The following is a 25,660-nucleotide window of genomic DNA, read 5'->3' as shown; positions in this document are numbered from 1 at the left end:
GGGAATGATCAGAACCACCTTTTCTATTGGTGAATTATCAGCATAATCATTGTTTAAATCCTGAATGTTGAGTTTATCACTGTATTTAAGAAAACTGGGATTTGGGTAAGAAGGATATGCTAAGAATTTTCCAGAAACATGTGGATAAGGATCTAACTCCAGTTATTCATTATTTTGCAGCATACATGCATCTCAGAAAGAAAGGGAAGGGACTGGACAGAGGTATAAATGGAGCAACGGCTGTATCAGTGAGCTGAAAAAGCCTCGTATGGTTTATGGTTCTTAGAGGTTTATTATTGTATAAAGCAGATAATAAAACTTGTCAAAATTCAAACTTGAACTGTAGGGTAATAGTGTTCAAAAGTGGCTTACTTACTTACACAAACTCTCTCCAACAGTGTCTGGAGAGAAGACTGTGCAGTAAGGACATGTATTATTCTTTCAGGGGACTAAGTCTCAGATCTCATGTTACATAGCAGTCAGCTCATAGCTACCTATAACTGCAACATCAGGGAATCTAGTGCTTACTTCTGGTCACTAAAGGAAACTATATACACAGTAAGCAAGTAAGTAAGTAAGTAAGTAAGTAAATAATAAATAAATAAGTAAACAAGAGATTCTAAAGGTAATTATATTAAGAATATTTAGCATTATGACCATGGATAGCTGGAGCTACTACCCATCAACAAAGGGACTTGACTTTGCAACAGATGGAGCTAATAACAGAAAACCACAACTAATCAAATTATAGACAACTGATTTATCTACAACCCAGCTTCTGCCCGTAAGTCTCAAGAATCTGAGGCAGAGCAATTATAAGGGTCAGAGACAGGTTGTCTGTGATAAGATTATATCTCCTAGAAATGTCAGGGAAGCAGCCCATGGTCACCTGTCCAAGGATCATCAATAGTCAGTCAAGACAGTTCCTCAGAGACATGGCTATAGGCTTGCCTGATCTCAATGAAGACTCTCTCAGGTGACAGCAACAATTACAGATGGGGATAAGGAAACCATCTTTGTTCCTGTAGTGGGAAAAAGGACAGGGAACAAAGGCAGTATAGGGGAATCATTTTCCACAGCCTTGAGGAACTCACTTACTGTGTATTCAGTTTAACCTACCAGCTTATAGAGCAGTTGCTAGAGACTTTAGTTTTCTTCTGTGACAGGTAACTCTCACTGTTTTCTGGTTCTCAGTGGGGAGCAAATGAACAAGACAGAATTAGAAAGAATAACAATTTGCATATGAATAAATTTGGGGAGAGGCTGGTGAAAGGTCAAGTACTGACCTTGATCTCTCTTAGAACCTCTTTTTATCATATTAATTGCTTATCCTCTCTCTGTCTTTTTCTGTCTTTCCTTGTATTTGTGTGGACTCCATTGAGATTTGTTATATTTTTACCTTGCATTTACAGCTTTTATTTAATTGCTATTGTTAACTCCCACCTTATTTTGAAGAATTAGCATCTGCTGCACAACAAATATGATCTTTATTTTTTTCTGGTTCATTTATCTCGCTGCCACCTACCCAAATTAAACCTAGTTCATTATTGTCCCTTGTCTTCTTCTGATCAATAATGCTTCCATTGATCTCCTTCTCTCTCTGAATTTACAGGATATTGTATGCAAGCTGCAAAAGTATATAGATGCTGACTGCCTAGAGTTCTTTGTTTCCACAGTTTGTTAAATCACTTCTCAAGTCAATTATAAACAGCTTGAAGGTAGAAGCTGTGTCTAGTACAGTGTTTGTTAACATGACTGGCTTAGGGTAAACATTAAATATGTGGCATTTAATTATTACAGCTTAAAAATTATTTAATTTTATTATAAGCAAGGGTTCATATTTTTTATCAGTGTAGATGAACAGGGGAGCTGACTTACTCTGCAAAGTGATTGTCATGCAAGCTTAAAGAACTGAGATCCAATTCCTAACACTCATGTTAACGGTCAGGTGTGGCTGACTATGTGTTAGCTCAGGACTGAGGGGCATTGATGAGAGAAATCCCGGAGTTTAATAACTAGCAAGCTGAAGTATTAATATTTGTGCTAGTTATAACTGATGATATTAATAGAAATAATAATAATACAAATAATGAATAATTTGGGAACAATTATTGAAGTCACAAAGCATTAACCCTAACTTATTTGTGCGTATACACACACTCACCTAAATACAGACATGAACAGTGAAACATATACAGACCCATGCACCACACACATATCCAGCACACGCTCACACACACACAAAACCAAAAAAATTTTATTAACATCAACAATGCCATTGTAATCCTTTGTTCTTTTTACTTAACATATTTGGATTTAAAAAAAAAACCCACAGAATTTCGTGGTTTAAATTCCAGCCACAAAACTAGAGCAGAATCTGGACATGTGAGCTCATGACTCTAGTCTTAACATCTGGGATGCTGAGGGAAAAACAAAACAAAACAAAACAAAACAAAACAAAACAAAACAAAACAAAACAAAACAAAACAAAGCAACAGAAAGACAATAAAAACCAAGGACCCCTCAAGCTGAATAGCAAGTTTGAAGCTGTCAGGAACCCATCTCCAGAGCAAAAATCAACAATGTCAACAGCCTGGAATAGTAAAGCATCTTCCTTGTGCTCATAATTAGCGCTTAGGAAAGCAGCCTTCAAACTGTGCTAATGAGAGCAGGGCATTGGATTCTGTCTCCTTAGGGTCAGCTTCCTTTCTAGACAGAATGTTACAGATGGAGAAACCATAGGCTTCTTAGCTTCCAAGAAAGAGTGCATTTGTAAAGAGGACTAATTTAAAGTCCTATAGATTGTTTCAGAATATTAAAAACTGTTCATTTGAGGGTATAAAATGTTAAGCACATACATCATACTGTTTGTTCACACAGAATCAACTTGTTTTCATAAGTTTATTGTAAGAATGCTAATAATTTCGGTGGAGGCTTTTGCACTATTGACAGTTTTTCTATTCCCAAGCAACAAGCTTGACTATTAGTCTTTCATTGTCACTGGGGAAGAATGAAGCATTCCCCAACATTTTGCCAGTCATTACTTATGCTAACTCTGCCTTACTCTTTACTGAGTTCTGTAAATAATCTGCTCCCAGAGGCCTGGCCTTTCATTTCTCTCTTGCCCTTTCTAAGTCTGCTTCCATCTGACTTTCTTGCCACCTTATGTTTTATCATTTCTTTTTACGTCTTATTATTTTGTGCCCACTTCAGCATAGTTCTGAATTCAAAGACACAATTGTTCTCACAGTTCCAATTAATTGGCTTACCTACCCTTTAGGTGACCTATTCTCCAATCTCTTGTGCTAATTAACCACCCCCTCTCCCAACCCTAACTTCTCAACATACATTGCTGCAGAGGGGAGCATAATGAAAAAGATCACATATATAGCTCTTAGTAAATGAATATATCCATTCAACTATCAGTCTCCATGTCTCATAACGCAGGGCGTGACTGTTTAAGGGAAGAGGTAAGCAGTACGCTGCTTAGGATACATTACTGAATTTCCTGAGAGATCAACTTGGAGGAAACAGTTATTTTCACAAAGTAAACTTGTTTTACTGTAGTGATAACTATGATGGAGTAAACAGATTGCAAAGCATACTGAACAAGGAGCCTGGGAGATAGAATCATAAAGGCCTAAGATTTAACTAACTGACCTAAATGTTAATTAGAACTCACTAGATCTGAAACAGGTGAGGCCCTGGACATTTGCATTCATGAGATTGCTGCCTTGGATATGTAGCATTCATAGTTTGTACGTGGTTTGGAAAACACTCTAACTAGCAATGGTTCTTTCTGTAGCTGCATGTTCTTAGCAAATGGCCCACCATATGGAAATAGCTTAGTGATATTTGTTAATTTAATGAGATAAATAAGGAGTAAAGATACTTTGATAATTCTTCAAGGAGAAGAAGTGCTGTGTGTGAAAATCATGGTTTACCAAAATATCTATCTGGAAATAAACTTAAACTTGCAATATTATAAAAGCAATCAGAGATATGAACTAGAATGCATATATTTACATTTATTTATTAATTTATTGGGTACTGTGTAAGCCATCCATGGTATAGATAGATAGATAGGTAGATAGATAGATAGATAGATAGATAGATAGATAGATAGACAGATGGATAGATGAAAGGACAACCTGCACAAGTCTGTTCTGTCCTTCTACTTACTAAGAAGGTATCAGAGATGAAACAGATTATCAGGTGTGATGGCAATCAAGGACTGACAAGATTCCTCAGTAATGAAAGAGCCATTATTTTATTTAAAATACATGAATATATTATTAAATTATATCAGTATTTAAATTAGGACCCAATTATTTTTTGTGCCCAAAGAACTCTGGATTCTGAAATTTTCTCATAATTAAAGGTAGTATGACGCATATACAAAGACAAAGCTAAAACATTAGAATCAATATGACTCTAATTGTTAGCACCTTGCGGATACTAAAAAAAGCATGGCAAATCAACTGAAACAAAGATAGCTAAAGAGAATGAAGTCAAGTTTCATGCAGTGTTACAGAATGATAGTCAATCCACGCATTCTGAGAATACATGGCGCCTTGCCAGTATGACTGTGCATATATCAAGTGACTAATTTCTATGAGAAATTACATGGTTTAGTGGTATGCATAGAACTCCATAATGCAACCAGGAAGTAAAAGTGTATGTAGCTTGGCATTGTAAAGTTTGCGATAGTACACATGATAGTGAGCAGTAAAGGATCCAGGCCTGGTGACACACGCTTGTCCAACTAGTATTTGGGGGAAGTGAGAGGAGGATCAGAAGTTCAAGGATATGAGGCTACATGTTTGAAGCTTGCCTGGGTAACATGAAGAAAAGAAACATAAATAATTCTATTGTATTTCCTTGATTACATAGAAAACTTCCTATGGAACAATATTCTGTGAGATTGAAATTTTATGAATGCAAGAAGTTAAAGATGATGAATTTGGAACTTTTTGCAACTGAGCAAGAGATCTTTCATTCTGCTGTTGTGTCTTTTCTCACGAAGCATAACTGGCAGCATCTTTTATTGGTATATTTTCAACATCAAAAGATGTTTGTGTGAAATTAATGTATCTTTTAATCATTCTTTTTCCCATTTAAAATTTGTTCTGCCTGATTCATTATCTTTGTTAATTATGAAAATAAAAGAAAGAGGTCAAATGATTCTGTTTGTACAAAAGCAGCCTGGTTATTAACACAGTACTTTACAGGATGCTAAACTTCGTGTGTTATCTTGACTTTTCTTTATTGTAGTGATATAGTGGGTAATTTTAGCCGTGTTTTTTTCTGCCTTATCACAGGAGAGAAAACATTTTAACTCTGTTTTTCTCTTTTAACTGTGCCACAACCAGCGCCTTAGGAAAACAGTGATGCAGAGGCTTCCTGCCCTGATGGGACAGGTATTCTGCTCTGTGGCTGTCACTGATTCATGCGTGACATACTCTGAACCTCACTTAGAACTGGGAGGTAGTTGATTTATGGCTTAAAACGAAATGTGTTCTGAAGTTCTGATTCAATATACTGCTGTAGTGTATTTCAACCAATGGCATTTTGACAAGGCTGCTTGTCTGTTAGAGGAAAGACTAAAAATACACATTTTATTTTCATTTTGAACCTCAACAAAGAAAGTAATTTGTAGCCATGCCTTAGGCAGTTTCAGGAGAATGAAAGAGTCCCATGGGCTTGTTGGAGAACTGGCCAAGGAAATTTGGAATAAATGAAAGTAAACTCTGAGAAAACCATGCTTTAAAATAGTAATTCTTGAGATTACAATAAAATTACATCATTTTTTCATTTCCTTTTCTTTCTCCCAAACTTCCTATGTACCCCTCCTCTTTGCTCTCTTAAAATCCATGAGCTTTTTTTTGAATTTGTGTGTATTTACACATGTATGGTTTTTTCTAAAGATATAAATATATCGAGCAGAGTCTATATAATGTTGCACATATGTGTGTATATGTTTTTAGGACAAATTAATGGTGCCTCAACTCTAGACAAAGAATTACAGGCAACTGAGGATTTCTTAGAGTTAGAGAAAAAGTAATCCCTTAAAGAAGGGTATACCAATTGGTTAATCACATTGAGTTTTTTAAAATAGAGAAATAGAGTTGTGTCTCATTCCACTGAGAGCGACAGGAAAATTTGCTGTGATTAGGTAGCTAGGGATGCAGAGCAAGGAGGAAAAGAAAGGAAGCACTCAAGACATGAGGTGAGGTGGAGATATTGTAGTCCTTTGGAGGTTCATATGAATATTGGTGGAATTTTAATGAATTATAACTGCAATTAACTTGTGGAAAAGTTAATTTCAGTTGTCAACTTGAAAAGATCTAGAAGGACCTATTAGATAGGATCTGAGCATGCCTGTGAGTAATTATCTTGGTTATGTTAACTGAAATGGAAAGACAAGCCCACTGTGTGTGGCACCATTCTCTGGACTAGAATGCTAACCTACATAAAAGAAAAAACCGAGCTGTAAGGGTAATACTCATAGTTCCCTGCTTCTTAATTTTAGGATATAGAATGATTATTACTGTCATCTTAAATTCCCTGCAGTGATAGACTCTAATTTTAACCTGTAAGCTAAAATAAACCCTTCTCTTATAAATTATTTTGTCACAGGATTTTGTCTTGGCAATAACAACAAAAGAAAAGAAAAGAAAATAAACACCAAAAATTACTGTACACTTCCCTTATGGTTGTATGTAAAAGGTATATGGCTTGAAGATTTTTGCAGTCCATGAAAGTAATAGTAATGAAAGTTAACCATCAGAATTCTAATTTACAGCTCTAATAATGAGAGCTGTTTTTCATTATATTAAAAATTATGTTTATAAGTATAATCATCTAAGTGTAACTCAAGGTCAAGTATATTTGTACTAATAAATGGGTCTTCCCTTTTTTAAGCTATACTTCTTTGGGACCTGTGACTTAATTAGAATTTTATTGCTTATTTCTGAAATTTACTAACTTTATATTATACCCACTTATGACTCTTAAGACTACCAAAGTATTGGATACATATAAAGAACTGAAACAATACCAATAGGTTGTAGGTAATCAAGTTAATGGACTATTGTAAGTAAATAGTGTATCATTTAAATGTATATTACTTATGCTATATTATTTTAATAGATTTACATTGTTCTATATTTCATTTTCTACTCAATTCTTGAGCACAATCATGGAAAAATATATTACATTGTCTTTCACTAAGAATTTGTTCTAAATTAGTTTTGGCACAGTTTTTATAACATCATGTTGACTGGGATTATTAGAATATCAAAATCTGTTCCACAGCACATGACTCATTAGCAATTTTCAAAGCCATGTGTGCTTTCATGATGGGTTACTGAGAAGTCTTGCCAAACAACCTTACATTAATTAGGAAATCCAATGAATTCTGGAATCTACTTTTTCTACTTATTCATATAATCAATATTTCTATATTTTCTTCAATCATATAACAAAGCTTCTGTTCTTTTCATATTTAAATAACTGAAATGAAGCTGAAGACGGCTCACTTGGTAGTCTTTGCTTTGCAAAGGGTAGGACTGGAGTTGAATGCTCAAAACTATATAAAATGCCAATTCCTGTAGTGTACGTTTGAATTAACAATACAGGAGAAGTGGAGACAAGAAGGGTCCTGGGTCTTGTTGATGATCCAGGCTAGCCTCCATGGTCAACTTCAGTCACTGAGAGACTTTGTGTTAGAATAAGTTGCTTGTAGTTTCTGAACAACCATAATCAGGATTGCCTTTTAGCCTTCATATACTTAACAACATATTCATAAACACTGGTACATACATATATACTTGCAAATGCACAATGGAATAAATAAAATGTGAAAATAAAATTACTGAAACATAACTTTATTTTTTTATTTCTTTCAATGAATTTTGTTCAAATATGTTCCATGATATTTGATGCTTCCGTTTGTCCATGACCTTATTATTTTTTGCCAAAATATATAACAATGATGTATAATAATATAATTATTTGCATATCATCTTCTCATTAATCATGAAACACTTGGATTTCTCTCTCTTAATCTACCTAGTCCCCTATATGTATGTCTTTTTATCTTTGGCCATATGAGAGTGAAAAAATATCTTCCTCCAAGTGTATTTCAAGAAAGACAGAGAAAATTCATGATCTATCCTATTGATTTTTGATGATTAAGTCTGCTTTTACACTCAAGTCTCATAAGATAATCTGTTTTTTATGAATAAGGAATAAAAAGAATAAATGTCTCATTTCTTCCCCAGGACTTATCAGAAGGCCAGATAGAACAACAGATGTTTGAAATGTCTACAGGGTTTTAAGAGCAAGAGATATATTCTGTTACTTTTGTTTCTAGATATCCTTTCTAGATACAAAGCAAACTCTTGTATACTAAGACCCGAAGATACAGTTTTATCTAGATCTACTTGATACAGAAACTTAAGCAAATCTAAAATTCAAAGGAATTTTAGAGAATTAAACTTTATGCCAATACCACATGGAACAAAAATAATGCACTATATGTCAATATGTGCACTTCAATTTTGTTAATTGTTTAAGGGTTAATACAATAATTCTACAGTGACCAAGAAGGAATCTGATTGTCCTCTGAAATTTTTTGAACAAAAACATGGATTTGAGAGGGGGAGGAGATGAAGAGGATCTGGGAGGAGATGGTAAAGGAGAAACTATGTTCAGAATATAGTGTATGAAAAAGTATTTTCAATAAAAGACAACTATAGGACAAAAGAAATTGAGTAAAACTGATTAATTTTCCTGAATTTTCTCATGCACTCTAAGAATTTTTCCATTTTACATATTAAACATCCAATCATACCTTAATAATACACACTAATTTTGCTATATTAATGATGCTTGTATTAGGGTTCATGACTTTGATATGGACTAATAGTATTTTTATTCATAACTTACTTATACATCTATAGATAAATATTTTAACCATGTCACGCCCAGTCAGTAGAATAGCTTGAATTTGTCCTTAATGGCAAAACTGAGAAGTCCTAGCAGCTATTGCCATGTAATGGAGCTTTATTTGCTGATAACATCTTTACAGAATAATCTAATTATATATACCTATGCCTAAAATAGGTAGGACCTCACACAGAATTGCTGGTGTCTTCATTTAAAAAAATACAAGGATTAACATCAAGTTACACGATAGGACAGTAGAACATGAAAAGAATGAATTGTTAACCACAAGGGAAATGTCGGAACTCAAGATGATCTCATCTTTTAGTGGGACATGGCCTTGATAACACTTTTTTCAGACTTCCAGAACTATGATGCAATGCATTCTTTTTTTGAATGCTACATTTGTTTTTGATACTGTGATCTGATAACCACAGTAAATTAATTCTGAAATAAAAAGGAAAGAAAAAGTAAAGTCCCCTTTCTGTTGTAAATTTTGAGATTATAATGTCATTATATTTCTTCTATCCTTTTCTTTCTCTCAATCGACCACTCCCACATATCTTGTCCTTGCTTAACATAAAATGAAGTCTCTTCCTTTCTTAATTGAGATAGATGTTCATTGACTTTATGACCCTGAGTATCTTACACAAATATTATTTTTATCAAGAATATTTTCATAGAAATTAAAAGTGGCATTTTATGATCATATCCATATGACATACAATTTAATCTAAAAGTTTCATTGATAATATAAGGCAAGAACATAAAAATGATAAATATATCTGTTTACCTTAAACCAAAGTTCAGCCATAGCTTCAAGCACAAGCCAAGGAAAAGTTTTGTCAGGTGTAGCATAAATTATCACTATGCAAAGAAATGCAAATGCTTTCTGGAATATACTATAAAATAACATACTGAATTTGTTATGTGCATAAAAATAAAGATGCGTTTGAATTTATCCAGCAAAATATATTTAACAAAATCACACAAATGAATCTAAACATACCTAGGATGACACCTGGCTTGGAACTAAATCTTTTTTGGTAGCATAGTAATTTTAGAGTAATTTAAAATTTACATTCAGAGTTTAAGAACAACTGAGCTGTAGAGGATTAAATACTGGAATATTTATAACGCAGTTAATGCTCACTGCTCCATTAACATCTCAGCTTTAAGACTCATAGGAAAAGGGGCATCCTGTAGGTCTTCTCTGACAGCTCATGTTGACTATATTGAATTTTACTGACAATCTGATTTTTACAAAATATATTTTATTCCTTAAAATGAGGTATGTGAACTCTTTGAGATGAAGTGAATTCTATCATCTCAAGTTTCAAATGTAGCATGTCTCCATGATGTCATCATTTTGTAGGTAGAATGCATAGGAGCATAAACCTCCTTAATTTCTTTTGCATTATGATGTAACTATCTCCCAGATTATTTTGTATAAGAATGGAGGCATTGTAACTAGTGTTGTACTTAAGAGTGCATGGTAGATTCTTCTTAAGAGAAGAAATAGTTAAAAAGAAGCATTAAATATCAATTATGAATTTAATTTATCTACAGTTGCACAATAATTTAGCTTTAAATATTTTAATGTAATTGTTCACTACTTTATTCATGCTCATTTACATGATAATGATGAAATAAATTGGTTTTATTTTTAGTCTGTAACAATGAATTTTCATGTTAAATTATGAGAGGGAGTAAAAATGACTCTATAGGTTTTCTAGGCCTCCAGTCTTAAAGCACCTCAATGTGAGGTATAGAACAATAGAAACATGTTGTGTCAGAGTTCTGCAGGATAGTAGTTTAAAATCAAAGTGTGAGCAGAGCGATAATTTCTCTGAACTGGTGGGGCAGGATTTGTCCCAGGTTCTGGCAGACCCATGGCCCATAGCAATTTAGTTCTAATCTTCATATGATACTTTCCCTGCCAGCATGCTTGTTCCTCTGCCTCTATTTTTAATATAGATTTGGTCATGCTGGAATAGGCACTTGCTCAACTCAAATATGAACTACTCAGAACTAAATGGTCATTATCTCATGTACTAGAGGTCAGGAACTTAACATCTGAATTTTTTGCTTTGGAGTTTTTGAGTAGAGGAACTTTAGTCCATCAATATGGCTTTTCTGGTATGAGATCATATCCAAAGACATTCTAGGTCTGTGTGATCTGGCTAGAATGACAAATCTTTAATCCCTATGGCTGAAATGCAGGCCTACCCTTAATACAAGCATTTAATTCCAAACATTGTAGGTAAAGTTTGTGTGTAGAAGAAAGCAGCAGTGTTTGAAGATGATATCTAATTGAGGGACAGACGGAATGACGAATCAGAGAAACCTAAAAAAGAATGAGGCTACACCCAACTCTCACGCAAAAAGAGGCAGGAAAGTGATGGCATGTCTACTGAGACCATTTTACAGACAGGTTGCATAGAGAACAAGCTAGACACAGGTGAGGATAGAATGAGCCAGAGAATGAGAAGGAGCCAGAAGATTAGAACATATTGCCAAAATCGGTATAAGGACAAGAAGAGCAATTTAATGAGAAGTCAGTTTGAATCAGTCAGCATTTAGGCCAGAACAGCTGATTTGAACCAGCCAGTCAGAGTTTAGAAAGAACTAGAAAATGTGAGTTTATTCAGCAGTAAGTTTCATACACTGAAACATTCTAGACATAGATCAGATTGAATGGAAGTTAGAAGAGTCCTGGCCTCAGTCTAGGGAAAGCGAGAGCATAAAATGAAATGTTTGGGTTCAGCCAAAGCTGTGTATTGTACACCTTAGGTATGGCTCTCATCCCATCATCTGGGGAAATACAATTTACATTTGTACTTTTGGGTGGTTTTGTTGTTCTTTGTTTGTTATTTCCTTTCTTGATGTTGAGATAGATCTTTTCTTGGTAGACTTGGATACTCTGTTTATAACTATGTAACCACAGTTGGCCAAAAATATATAGCAATTCTTCTAGTCAACTTCCCAAGTATTAGAGTTGTAAAATTGGCCTATCATGTCATAGAGTATCTGAAATATTGAGTAATATAAGATTTAATATTAACTTTGGGTTATGGGCTATTGGTAGAAAGCGTGTGAATTTACCATGACGTAAAGTAGATAGAAGCTTATTCTTCTTATAAATAGATGCAGGGTTTATCAGAAACATGGACATATTTATCCACAGTAGCATTTGAAAAATGTCTCTTTAAGGTATATCATATCTTCATTCAAGCCCATAGGAAGAATGAATATCAAAGTAAGTATAATATCTACCTTAAGTATAATAATTTCTCAAGAGTCATTCATATATTTTGGCACGTACACTATTGACTGGGTCACATACTTGTAAAACAGATTGAGAAATATAATTTTTACTCTAGTTGGCTACAAGCTAACTGAAATGTATGTCTAAGTATAAATAAAATAAAAATTGGTTAGAGTTTGAAGGTCATTGATCTAAGTTATATATATGAAATAAAGAGCTCTAATCATAGAGAATGACATAATCAAATATTTTGGTAGGCAAATTAGACGGCTGTAAGTTTGAGGACAGTTTAAGCCATTTTTTCTCTTTCTTTCTTTCTTTCTTTCTTTCTTTCTTTCTTTCTTTCTTTCTTTCTTTCTTCTTTCTTTCCTTTGTTCTTTCTCTCTTCCTGTCTTTCATTTCTATATTTTTTTACTTTAAAAATTTCACAACTTCCTCTAAATCTGTCATCCACTAGGGGCCAAGTTCTCAAACACATGAGGTATTTTCACATGAATCATTTCAGTTTCAAGTCTTAACAAAAACTATTTAAGAAACAAGGCATATCGATATGTTAAAATTACAGTACAAGTTAAACCTATTAATACCTTGGTATGTGAGTAAAATATCCATAATATCCAAAGAAAACTCAATAATGAAAGTAAGGTTAATAGAAGGATCAAAAATAAGAAAGGAAGTAGAATTTCCTTTCGAGGCACTTCAGTGAAATGATTTTTTCTGTATTTAATGATTGGTGATTATCCCCCTGTTTATATGATCAATGTTACTGAAATAATTTGTGTTTATTTCCTCATTATTTCCTTTCCTTCACTGCTATTTCCTCACATCCCTGCCTATCTGCCTTTCATACCTACAAATCACCTTAAGAGCCAGAAACTATAGTAGGTTTTGATTCGTCAAAGATTTGTAAAACTATAGTAATGTGTATTAGAGAATATAATTCAATAGAGCTGTATTTAATACACTAACTGGGACAAATGTCCCAGTGGATTTCCATTAACATAGCTTTGTTAAACTTGGTGGAGGGATGACACTTTCCCTCTGGAGAAGTTGGAAAAAGAAGTTTTTGTTACCAAATTACTTTTTTTTTTATTGGATATTTTATTTATTTACATTTCAGATGTTATCCCCTTTCCCCATTCCCCCCACACCCCCCAGAAACTCCTATTAGAATCTCATGTTCTAGAAGGACTCAAAGCATGTGGATTATTTTATGAATAAAAGCAAAATCAGTTTCTTTAAAAAATATAGTAATTTCTTAATAGAAAGAAGTCACTTGAGAGTTTCAGGCAGCATATCTAAGGTCAGTCCTGGATTGTATTTTACCTTTCAACCAGAGTCATCTATTTACTCAAGATCAATGGCTAGAGATCAGCTTCTTTCCAGAAGTTGTAAGAACAAAAGGAATAAATCACGACAGGATGGAGATTTGCTGCTGTGTGAATAGCGAGACAGAGTCACTGAGTAATAAGATAAACTTGAAGAAACAATAAGAGGAAATACAGCCAAGCAGTGGATGGAGCTTGGGGACTCTTACGGAAGAATATGAGGAAGAATTTCTGGCCTAGAAGGAGATAGGAACTCAACAGGAAGATCAACAGAGTCAACTAACACAGACACTTGTGGATCTCAGAGTCTGAACCACTAACCAATGAACATACACAGGCTGGACATAGACTCCATGCTCATATGTAGCAGATGTGCAGCTTGGTCTTCATGGCTGTTCTAGACAGCATTTATTTAAGTGCCAACCATGTCCTAAGTCAGACTAAACACTGAAGGTCATATTCAAAGATTTGTGTTGAAGTCACACATAGTTTTAAGTAGGTTTCCTCTTATTATCTTTTTAAATATATAAATTTTGTTATCCTAATTAATTGTATAAATGATGTGTTTTAGTGTATTCCAGTATACATATTCGATATACCTTCAACACATGTACTTTCTAAATTACACACCTCCCACCTCATCTTTTTTCCTGTTCACTCTCTTTGTCCCCATCTCAATTCAAATACTCTATAGAGGTTCTTCCTGTCTGCACCGGTGCCCTGAGCAGACCCAAAGCCCAAGCTCCACACCCAGTTCCGGAACACCCAGAGGCGGCTGGATTCCCAGAAGCTCTAACATGCCTAGGATCGTAGGTATTTAATATGGGGAAGAGGACATGTTTGTGTTTTTCCTGCAGGATGCTAAAGGAGCATGGTGGCTGCCAGAGTGATGGGTGAGACATGCTGATGCTGGGACAAAGAAGGATGCTTACCTGTAAGCTTGTTGAGTGCCCTAATAATGGTGACAGGGAAGCTGTATTGGCTGTATGTTCCTGACCCACCTATGTTTATCTATACCCCAAATAAGACAAGATGCCTTACCTCAAGTTTTTAGACCTTGTGAAACAGAGAATCAAAAAGAGAAGTTATAATGACTCTTGTATTTTTCTTAAAGGTGACCAGTTATTCAGACTAAATCATCTACTGGTCTAGAAATCAATCCAATATTGGAAATAATAATCTTCATTTGGAAGGCTGGTTTTGGTCATTTTCAGAGACATATTTGGAAGCTAGCTGAAGTTCTTCTATGATGTTATGCTAGCAAGAGATAAAGTTGGGACAGGATCTGGATTTCAAACAAGTGTTAGTACATGTGTTAAGGCTCTTTTAATTGTCAAGTTAAAATTACTTTTGTTTCTTCTACAATATTTAATGCAAGTTGCATTGATTGTACACTTTCTAATTGTATTAGTGTGTTGAAACTCAGCATGTCTGCTTTGGACCTCTGTCAACCAGCAAGACCTTTGGATTCGTGTTAGTTCCAAAATTACAGGGGCAGTCATTATAATTAGGAAAAGTTTAAAGATGCTTGCAGTGTATTTGGCAAAAGGCTAACACCTCTCTATATGTTTTACTTTTGCATAGTGAGCTTATGAATTTAAAGAATGCTACTCTGCTGAGCATTGATGCAACAGATGCTGCTGATAAAATTATCTATGGCCTGAGGTCAGTTTTTTTTGTTTTGTTTGTTTTTTGTTTGTTTGTTTGTTTAGTTTTGTTTTTTGGTCAAGTTTCAAGAATGGAGTACATAGCTTGATTTTGCTAGCCCTTTTTTTTTTTTCCTGGGAATATTTTTTATCCCTGCCCAGTGTGTTAAAGCTTGTCTTTAACAACATCAACATGTTGTGAGCCAAAGTCCATGGTTTCAAACTGAAATGGACTCTAGATAGAGTTATTAAATCAATAGGCTAGAAATTCAGGGATGGGTAAGATTCTGCACAGAGCCTTAGCAAAATAAGACAGAAGTGCATTGCCTTTGATAATTCTATGATGGGTAAGGAAGGCATTCTTGTTAGAATGACATAAGACAGACTAGTCTTGTTATGAAACAAAAAAGGCAGAGAAGCAGAGAGCTTTTGGGGATGCTTGGCAAGAATCTGACATTGGCCAAGGACAAGGAAATGGGCTTCAGGCAGGAATCTGACATTAGGCTAGAACAAAGAAGCAATTTCAGGCAGGGATCTAAATATTAAGCTAGAACAAAGAGTAGGCTTCAGACATGAAAAAAACTTTGGCCTAGGACAGGGAAGTAGGCTCAGATAATGTGGTCATCCTGATAAGCCTTTAGAAACAGTGATCACAGGAGTGTTCACAGAATTTTGGTTATTGCTTTGCTTGTTCTTTAACTATTTGTGTTTATTGTCTTACTTTTTCTTTGACTGTTTGCATCTATTGTATTGCTAGTTCCTCAACCTAGAACTGACCTTAATACTTGCATGTAATTAAAATGGCATAAAAGCAAAAAGGAGGAGGGGGATGATATAGGGGGGTTTTAGGGAAAAGAAACGGGAAAAAGGGATGACATCTGAAATGTAAATAAATAAAATATCCAATAAAAATAAAATAGAAAAATGAAATTAAAAATAAAACAAATATTCTATAGAGGGCTATTTTTTATTTTAAGAGCTGTTATGGGATTCCATTCTTTTATAAATAGCATTCTGAATGTACTGTGGGAAAAGTTCTCTTTTGTCAAGAACAAGGATATGAATCAGGGCATGGATGCAAGATAAAGTATCAATGACGTAGACTATGTTGGGATGGTGGGAGCAGAGACAAGTGGGCAATCTGAGTTGTTTTTTAAACAATAGAAATATGACAGTCATCATGGATTCCAGATTTCTGATTGACATTTGCTAGACTAGCTCTCTGATTCCTGAGAGAAGAAATCTTGTTCAGATTCTTGAATGGAATTTTCTCATTAAATTCAGTGAACTTATTATACAACAGTAACTGGAGAATGTGTGTTCAAATTTGCATTAGGAAACATCAAACATTTACACGTATTAATTGATGAAGGCAGAACCATTGTTCAGCATTATGATAAATTTACCTAGCCAGAAAGAAGCTGTGGCTCCAAATGATAGACCTCTTGGTTCATCTGAAGTTTTTTGTTTTGTTTTTGATTTTGTTATTTTTAAAATTTTCCTCTCACCTTACCAATTTCCATGATAGAGAATGCTCACTGAAGTTTCTAAGCTTATCTTACCTTGTGTAGTATATTTTACTGAAATGAGCCAGCTGCTTTCTTAAATGTGCTAGGTAATAATTGTAGGCTTATATTAAAGATAACATAATATTTATTTTGTAAACAGATACATATGTGCAATAGACTATTTCTGTTGTTATACATGTTGAAATCTTTACATTCCAATGTATTAGGATGTTCAAATTTAAGGAGATAATTTTGTATGAGTTCAGTGAGATTACAGGTAGTACCATTGCTGCTTTCAAAGGATTATAGAGAACTCTGTAAGCATCATGAGAAGATTTGCCAAGCAATCAGTGGTCCTTAAGCCTGAACCTCACCAGAACCAGAGCTTGTTTGCACCTGATATGATTTCTAGCTGCCTAAACCTAATACAGTGCTGGTTTTGGAAGTCATTTAGTCTACAATATTTCCTTCCTTATAGCAGTCCAAACTAATTAAAACATTTATAATCCTATTATGTAAAACAATTTCAATTAAATCAGTCAGATATTTTTTAAAAAAGACAACATGATAGTATGAAAATAGAAAACCTCTTCAAGATCTTGACTTTTTCTGTTTTTATCAGATTATATCATTTTTTTTGCTTCAAAATATATACTCTGGCAATATTATTTATATATATATATATATATATATATATATATATATATATATATATATATTTGCCAGAATGAAATATGTCATCTTTAAGAAGTTATCTTTGAAGATAAACTAAGAAAAATAGTTAATTGATTACTTGATTTGAAATACTTTAGAAGATTAATGAAAAGGTCTCAAAATAAAATCATCTTATCCAACCTTAGGATTTCAAATAGCTATAGTATTGTGTGATATTCTTTATAAATCTGTGCTATACAACACTATAAAATATGTTGTCTAGGATGGTTTGTTTATAGTTTCAAAAAGTTACCACAGATTGAGCATCCCTTATGCAGTATATTTAGACAGAAGAATTTGTGATTCATTTTTCACAATTTTGATTACCCACATATACACAAAGGGACATCTTGAGAAAATAACAAGAAGCTTAAATGTGAAACAATTTAAATTATACAGTTCTTTAATACACCTGGATCTCTACTGGGACACACAGCCTGGCCCAGGCATATGACCTGACAGGCATCAGGTCAAACAGAGAAGATCTCTGTGTGTTTCAGTCTTTAGGCTTTCAAGCCAGAAAAATTCAAGAGACTGCCCATTATCGATGAAAGAACAGACTGAGAATATAGCATTTGTTATATTTAAAACCAGATTGAACTGGCTCCTGTCGTTTTTTGCTGCATGTACATTTAGTTTCTACTTGTAGGTACTTAAATTGCAAAATCATTTGGAAACTTGTTTATTTCTTACTTGGAAGCCTGACAGAACATAATCATTGAGCTGGCTGATTTCAGCACGGACAGTACTTCTCAGACTAGTTTTCAATTTAATTCTGTCTATTGAATTTTTTACCTTCTTAAGTATCATGATGTAAACTTGGACATATGACTTTTATTTCTTTTGGTAGCTTAAGGAGGTAAGCTAGACACAATAGAAAGTTTGGTTTTAAAACATGCACCCTTCCTTTCTCGTTTTGGTTCTTGAAAATTATCCTTTAGTTCTTTTGAAATCCAAAGCATTGTCTAAATAAAGTGTTTTGGCTATACAGATACAAAATCTAGTAAGAAACTGTTGTATAAATGTCTTGCATGTATGAGATTTAAATATGAAAAATATCTCACATTCTAATCTGATATAATTTATGTAAAAATAATTCTGACTACCTAGGAAAGTAAATAGTTGATGAATGTAATTGGCATTATAAAACTTTGAAACACATTATGATCAGGCTTTTTTGGTTTTTGACAACCTAGAGGTTTCTTGATTTTCTATGAGGTTTCTCACTGTGTTTATTGTATTTTTTTAAAAGATAGACAGTATTAGGAGTCTGTTTCTTGTCTCAGTTCACAATATTTTTTGGTTTAAAGAAATTATGTATCTTTAAATATATCAACAGATTAGTTTACAATATATCCACTATTTAAGTATTTTAAATTAAATCATTTTCCAATAACATGCATGCCTAATATTAAATATATATTTTTTATTTTTATGTTGTATCATTTTTCTTCACTGATTTCTAAGTTATTTACATTGAAATACTTATTTTTTGTGATGCATTTCATTTTTCAAGCATATTACATTTCATCTTTAAAAATTTACTTAATTTATATTCCAATATCTGTCCTCCTCTATTCCCAGTTTCCCCTCATACAGATCCTCACCCCATTCTACCTTCTCAAAAGAGAAGGGGAAGCCTCCTCCGGGTTTCAACACCCCAACAATATCCCCATCCCTGAAAGCATAAAGGCGCTTTGGGACTAGGCACATCCTTTCCCATTGAGGCCAAAGAAGTCCATTTAGGGGCTGATGATCTATAGACAGTCAGGTGGACAACAGGCACAGCTACTGCTCCAGTTGTTGGAGGACCCGCCTGAAGACCAAGCTGCTAAGCTGTTACGTACGTGCAGGAGCCCTACGCCCAGCCCAAGGTCAGTCTTTGGTTGGTGATTCTGTCTCTGGGAGCCCACAAGGGTCCAGGTTATTTGACTCTATTGGTTTTTCTGTGGAATCTCTGTTCTCTTCAGGTCCCTCAGTTCTTTAAGATTCCTCCAGCTACATCTAATGTTTGGATGTATCTGCATCTCTTTCCATTGGCTGCTGGTGGAACCTCTCAGTTTCCTGTCAGCAATCAGAGTATCACTAAGAGTGGCAGGGATTGGTTCTTGCCTGTGGAATGGTTCTCAATTTCGGGTAGCGACTCCTTCAGTCTCTGTGCATCTTGTTGGCAGGACGTACTTTGTGTTAAGATTTTTGTGGGTTAGTTGCTGTCTTTATCCCTCCACTGGGAGTCCTGTATGGCTGTATTGGAAGTGGCAACTTCAGGATCCATATACCCCATTGTGAAGAATCTCAGCTAAAGTCACTCCTATGAACATTCTGGGGCCTCTTCCCATCCCAGGACTCTGAAGTGCCCTAGAAATTGCACCCCCTGCCTGACTGCAGATCTTTCTTCCCTCTCCCCTGTCCTCCTTACATATGATCTCTGCCCTCCTACACCATTAAATACTTATTTATACTTATTTGTAGTTGCTTTATTTTTTGTAATTTTAAACTTGTTTTTTCTTGTTAAGGCCTAGTTTGTACATTCTGTTTTTGTATTTTTAAATAATACTTTATTAATCAAATATTTTCTACATGAGTTCTACACAAATTCCTTCAATGCCCTAAAAGAAACAAACTATGGACTGAGGATGGAAGAGTAGTTTTAAGTATCCCATTTAAAGGAATAAGACAAGCCTAGCTTTGTTGAAATAAAAAACAAACCTGGTTCTATCATAATCTATTTATTTTAAATAAACCAGGGTAAATGTGACTTGAATTTTCTCATTGTAAGGCAGGAAAAAGTTGGTCAACAATACATAGCTATCAGTATTTCTATTCTAGTACAAACTCACCTTCATGTTTAAAGGTTCTCAATTTAAAGTGAAATTTTTTTGGTAGATTGTCTTCATTAGTATTTCATATTATTTAATCATATTATTTGAACATGTTAATCACACATAGTATTAACAACTTTCTGTTTTTCTGTTTTTTTGACACAGGTGCTCATCTAGCTTATGCTAGGCTCAAAATCTATTGTTGTAGTTCTTGAATTTTTGATAATCTAGATTTGGTCTCCTGAGTCCTGATATTGTAAATGTGTCAGGAAGCGTGGTTTATGAGATCTGGAAAGGTATAGATTTTAATTTTAAATTACTTTGTATGTTGAAAACTAGGAATCTCATTCTGTTTCTACTAAATTGGATTTAGAATAGACATGCTATTCCATGAGTCCTACTCAGATGAAAATTGAGCAAAATGGAATCTTTGACAGCGTTGTAAGTCCAGAAAATGACAGAGAGAAACATAAGGTCATGGTGATGTAAAGATTTTAATCGTCTGCTAGAAAAGAACTCTACCAATTTACCCAAGCATCCATTGATTTTCTTCTTTCTTTCTTTAAAAAAAATATGTAAAAAAAAAATTATGAGCTTATAGAAAAGGAAGACTGTTTCTCAGTTTTGGCAATATTGACAAGCTAACCTTGTGATTAGAACAGCAATCATTTGCTGGTAATCATTATTTTACAGATAAGATGTTAAAAAATGATTGCAATAATCACAATCATAATTTACATATTTTTATATTTTTAAAATAATGAATATAGTTTTACATTTGGAGATCTTTAAGGTGTATTACTCCACACATAAACTATTTTTTTAATTGGGAACAATCTAACTTATTAAATACACTTTGTTCTACTAGAAAATTTCACTTTGTGAGTCTTAGTAACATGTGTAAATTTACTATTTTGATTAATGAATTAATTATTAGCTCTAACCATGCTCTGTGTTTCATTTAATAACATATTAATTATTTTACAGAGATCTTGAATGAGATTAATTATCTTCCTTTGCTCATTATTTTCAGAATGATGAAACAGATTACCAAGACTGAAATCAGATGAGATCAGAGGACAGATTAGAATTAAAACAGAAGCAACGTACCTTAGTTATGCTTCAGGAAAATAGGGAGGGTGTTACCAAGAAGTCTCGGCTAAATTTACCTGCTTTAGGACACTCTACATACTTTTTAAATAAAAAAGACACTCTTCTAGTGTTTGCTTATCAAATAACAGAATATTACAGATTTAAATTTCTTAAAGCTAAACTCAAAAAACTTAAAGGGCATTAGAAATAGCTATGCACATTGATTCTAATCTTCCTTAATGATGTGAACTCTGGTAGATACGAACTCACAGACCACACACAAGGAAAAGACTTGCTCCCAATGTTACCTGAGCAACAGAAACTGGACTAGATATAAAAAGAAGAAAGGGAAGGAAGAGGCAGGGGAAATGGAAGAGAGTTACAGGAGATTGTGGAGAGATCAAGGGAGATGGTGGAGAAGGCCAGAGGAGATGAATGAGAAGGAAATGGAGGCGTAGGTACTGAAGATGGTTGGGGAGTCAGGGGAAATGAGCAGGGCTATGGAGAGAGAGGCAGGGGAAATGGAGGGGAATGTGGGGAGATGAGGAAAGCAGGAGAGGTAGAGGGGAAAGCAGGGGAGACAAAAAGACAGGGAAATGGAGGGAAAGGTAGGAAAGATGGAAGAGGAGGGAGAGAGAGAAGGAGAGGTAGTTGAGAGAAGGGGAGGAACAAGTGTAAAAAGTCCAAAATATACTATATAAATTTCTCATCAAATCAATAAAGATATTATTGAAAACTTTTACTTAACAGCTATTGTCATACACTTAGAGTTTACTCTTAAAATATCCCATATTTACCATTTCTTTAATATTCTGGCCTCATAACCCTGTCAACAATTTCATTTTACTCAATTTTCATATGAATAGGATTCATGAAATTCAAAGACTACACTAAATTTAATTTTAGTTAAAACAGAATGAGATTCTGAGTTTTCAACATACAAAATAATTTAAGATTAAAATCTATACAATAAACTTGCTGTTCTTTCAGATATCTCATCATTCCACATTCCATTTCACAAGGTATTTTTATTTTTGTCAATATACAGTTTTCATAAAATAATTATTTTTTGTTCATTTATAATAAAATTAGTTTTAATTCCAAATCTAATAATACAAATCCATAAAATAAACAAAATAATTTCGGAATTGTTAAAACTAAATGGTATTTACATATTTATATATTAAGGACATGAAAGTTTTTCAAATGATTAACTGAGTTAATGTATAGAGTTAAGTCAAACATTTAAACTAAAGCCAAAGAAATTGAAATTGTATTATTACATAGAAATTCACATTTTTTTCAAAATACAATTATCTTTAAGAAAAAATGGCATCAATATAATGATTAATTTTTATTCAAAGATATTTAGCCTACTATTTGTCATTTCTTAAGTAAATGTTAATTTATTCTTATTTATATTCTCAAATAAGAAGTAGATTTTCAAAAGTTATGTTTTTATCACTACTGCTCTGAAGTACAGCTTGAGGTCAGGGATGGTGATTCCCGCAGAAGTTCTTTTATTCTTGAGAATAGTTTTTGCTATCCTGGGTTCTTTGTTATTCCAAATGAATTTGCAAATTGGCCTTTTATCTCTATGAAGAATTGAGTTGGAATCTCCACATAAAACCAGATACACTGAAACTAATGGAAGAGAAAATGGGGAAGACCCTTGAATAACTAGACACAGGGGAAAAGTTCCTGAACAGAACACCAATGGCTTATGGTCTAAGATCAAGAACTGACAAATAGCACCTCATAAAACTGGAAAGCTTCGGTAAAGCAAAGTACACAGTCAATAGGACAAAACCACAACCAACTGATTGGGAAAAGATCTTTACCAATCCTACATCTGATAGAGGACTAACATCCAGTATATACAAAGAACTCAAGAAAGTAGACTCCAGACAAATAACCCTATTAAAAATGGGGTACAGAGATAAACAAAGAACTCTCAACTGAGGAAAATAAAATGGCTGAGAAGCACCTTAAGAAATGCTCCACATCCTTAGTCATCAGGGAAATGCAAATCAAAACAACCCTGAGATTCTACCTCACACCAGTCAGAATGACTAAGTTTAAAAACTCAGGTGATAACAGACGCTGGTGAGAATCTGGAGAAAAAGGAACACTCCCCAATTATTGTTGGGATTGCAAGCTGATATAGACAATCTGGAATTCAATCTGGCGGTCCCTCAGAAAATTGGACATAGTACCCAGCTATACCACTCCTAGGCATATATCCAAAAGATGTTCCAACATATAACAAGGACATATGCTCCACTATGTTCATAGCAGCCTTATTCATAATAGACAGAAGCTGAAAAGAATCCAGATGTACTTCAACAGAATAATGAATACAAAAAATGTGATATATTACACAATGGAGTATTACTCAGCTATTAAAATCAACGAATTCATGAAACTCTTAGGCAAATGGATGGAACTAGAAAATATCATCCTGAGTGAGATAAACCAATCACAAAAGAACACACATGGTATGAGATCACTGATAAGTGAATATTATCCCAAAAGCTAGCAATACCCAAGATTCAACTCACAGACCACATGAAGCTAATGAAAAAGGGAGACCAAAGTGTGGGTGTTTTAGTCCTTCTTAGAAGGAGTAACGAAATTCTCACCAGAGCAAATATGGAGACATAGTGTCGCACAGAAACTGAAAGAGGGGCTGTCCAGACTGCACCATCTGAGTATCCATCCCAATTGCAGTCACCAAAGTTAGACACTGTTGTAGATGCCAGGAAGTGAGTGCTGACAGAAGCCCGATTTAGCTGTCTCCTTAGAGGCTCTTCCAGAGTCTGATATATACAGAGGCAGATTCTCACAGGTAACCATTGAACTGATCACAGGATTCCCAATGGAAGAGTTAGAGAGAAAACTGAAATACCAACCAACCAGAACTCCCAGGGTCTAAACCACCATCCTGGGAGCACATAAGGTGGGACCCATGGCTCCACCTGTATATATAGGGGAGGATGACTTTGTTGGGCATAGATGGTAGAGGTGGTCCTTGGTCCCCTGAAGACTAGATGCTCCAGTATGGGGGAATTCAAGGGTGGGGATGTAGAAGTGGGTGGGAGGGTTGGATCACACTCTGACAGAGTCAAGAGGAGGGACAATGGGATGAGGGGTTCTGGGGGGTGAAATGGTGAAAGGTGATAACATCTGAAATGTAAATAAATAAAATATCCAATAAAAATTATGTTTTATACATATTGAATTTAAATAAATTAAAATGTATTTAGAATTTTTTACTCTTTATGTTTTATTAATAAGTGGTTATTCAAACATTCATTCATATTTAATTTTCTTTACTTAGGAGGTTTAAAGTCTCTTATTAAATTCATAGCCTGATTTTTCCTAAATATAGACAATTGAGATTAAAAAATATATATTCCTTCAAATTCTGTTCTTCAATAGCTGCAGATATAGATATGCTAATCACAGTATTACAGTTCAAGCACTGCCACTCTGAAACTCTAATCATCTGTTTATGAAGACCACAACTGTTTCATAAGATACCTGGATATGATGTTTGGGAATTGCTTGAACATATCTAGAATAAAATCCTGGTTGTATCAACACTGGCGTGATGATTGCTAAAATATTGATTTACTGGGGTCAATCTAGTATTTTCAACCCTACTACATGAAATCATTGGAATGAATTGGTGAAAAATATAAGAAATCATTAATCACCAAGGATCACACTGAACACTTATAAGTGACAACTCAGAGTATCTAGTGGAGATGTGATATGGTAATTGTGTAATCCTGTCTGTCAAAACAACATTTGATGTGTTCTAAGTACTTCCAAGTAGTTTCTATGATGAAGGATGTGATATCTATCTCCACAAAAATCTCTACTTATTTTGGGAACTAGCTTGATGCACTGCAATCTTTGAATTTGAAGTTGCATGGAAAATATAAATAATAATATTAAAAAGAAAGGCTGGATTACAAATTTAGTGGCGGGACCTAGGAAAAGCTGTACAGTGATGAACCACTTTGAGTTTCAAATAGTGACCATCATGCAGAAGATAAAGAAAGAAATCTAATTCCATAAAGAGAGAATAATGGAATGCATTGAGTGCTGTGGGTAAAAAGAACTTGTCAAGAAAATAATACTTTGTTGAAAGGGATTACAAATGTCATGTAAACTGTTGACTTGATTTCTACAATGCTCAGAACTCCTGGGCTAGTCAACTGAGTCACAGGATTAGCTCTCTTTTAGTAATTTTCCACTAAGCAGGAAAAAATCTATAAGGTATCATTTTAAAGCAATTAACAAGAAATAGTGAGAATTGTTACTA

General features: G+C 34.2%; 1 protein-coding gene across 2 annotated transcripts in view; it reads right to left on the bottom strand.

The window, feature by feature from the left end:
- The window catches only part of Galntl6 (polypeptide N-acetylgalactosaminyltransferase like 6), a 984,872-nt gene that overhangs the window by 907,348 nt on the left and 51,864 nt on the right, over positions 1-25,660 (bottom strand). For both annotated transcript variants that reach the window (XM_028757776.1, XM_028757777.1), the window contains exon 3: positions 3,318-3,338. In XM_028757776.1, coding sequence (XP_028613609.1) covers positions 3,318-3,338 — 21 coding nt within the window. The remainder of the gene's footprint in view (positions 1-3,317; positions 3,339-25,660) is intronic.

Source organism: Grammomys surdaster, unplaced genomic scaffold (assembly GCF_004785775.1).
Source record: "Grammomys surdaster isolate TR1022 unplaced genomic scaffold, NIH_TR_1.0 126182, whole genome shotgun sequence".
NCBI classification, from domain to species: domain Eukaryota; kingdom Metazoa; phylum Chordata; class Mammalia; order Rodentia; family Muridae; genus Grammomys; species Grammomys surdaster.
Note: the sequence above shows the minus strand (reverse complement) of the source record. Positions and strands in the feature narration are given on the sequence as shown.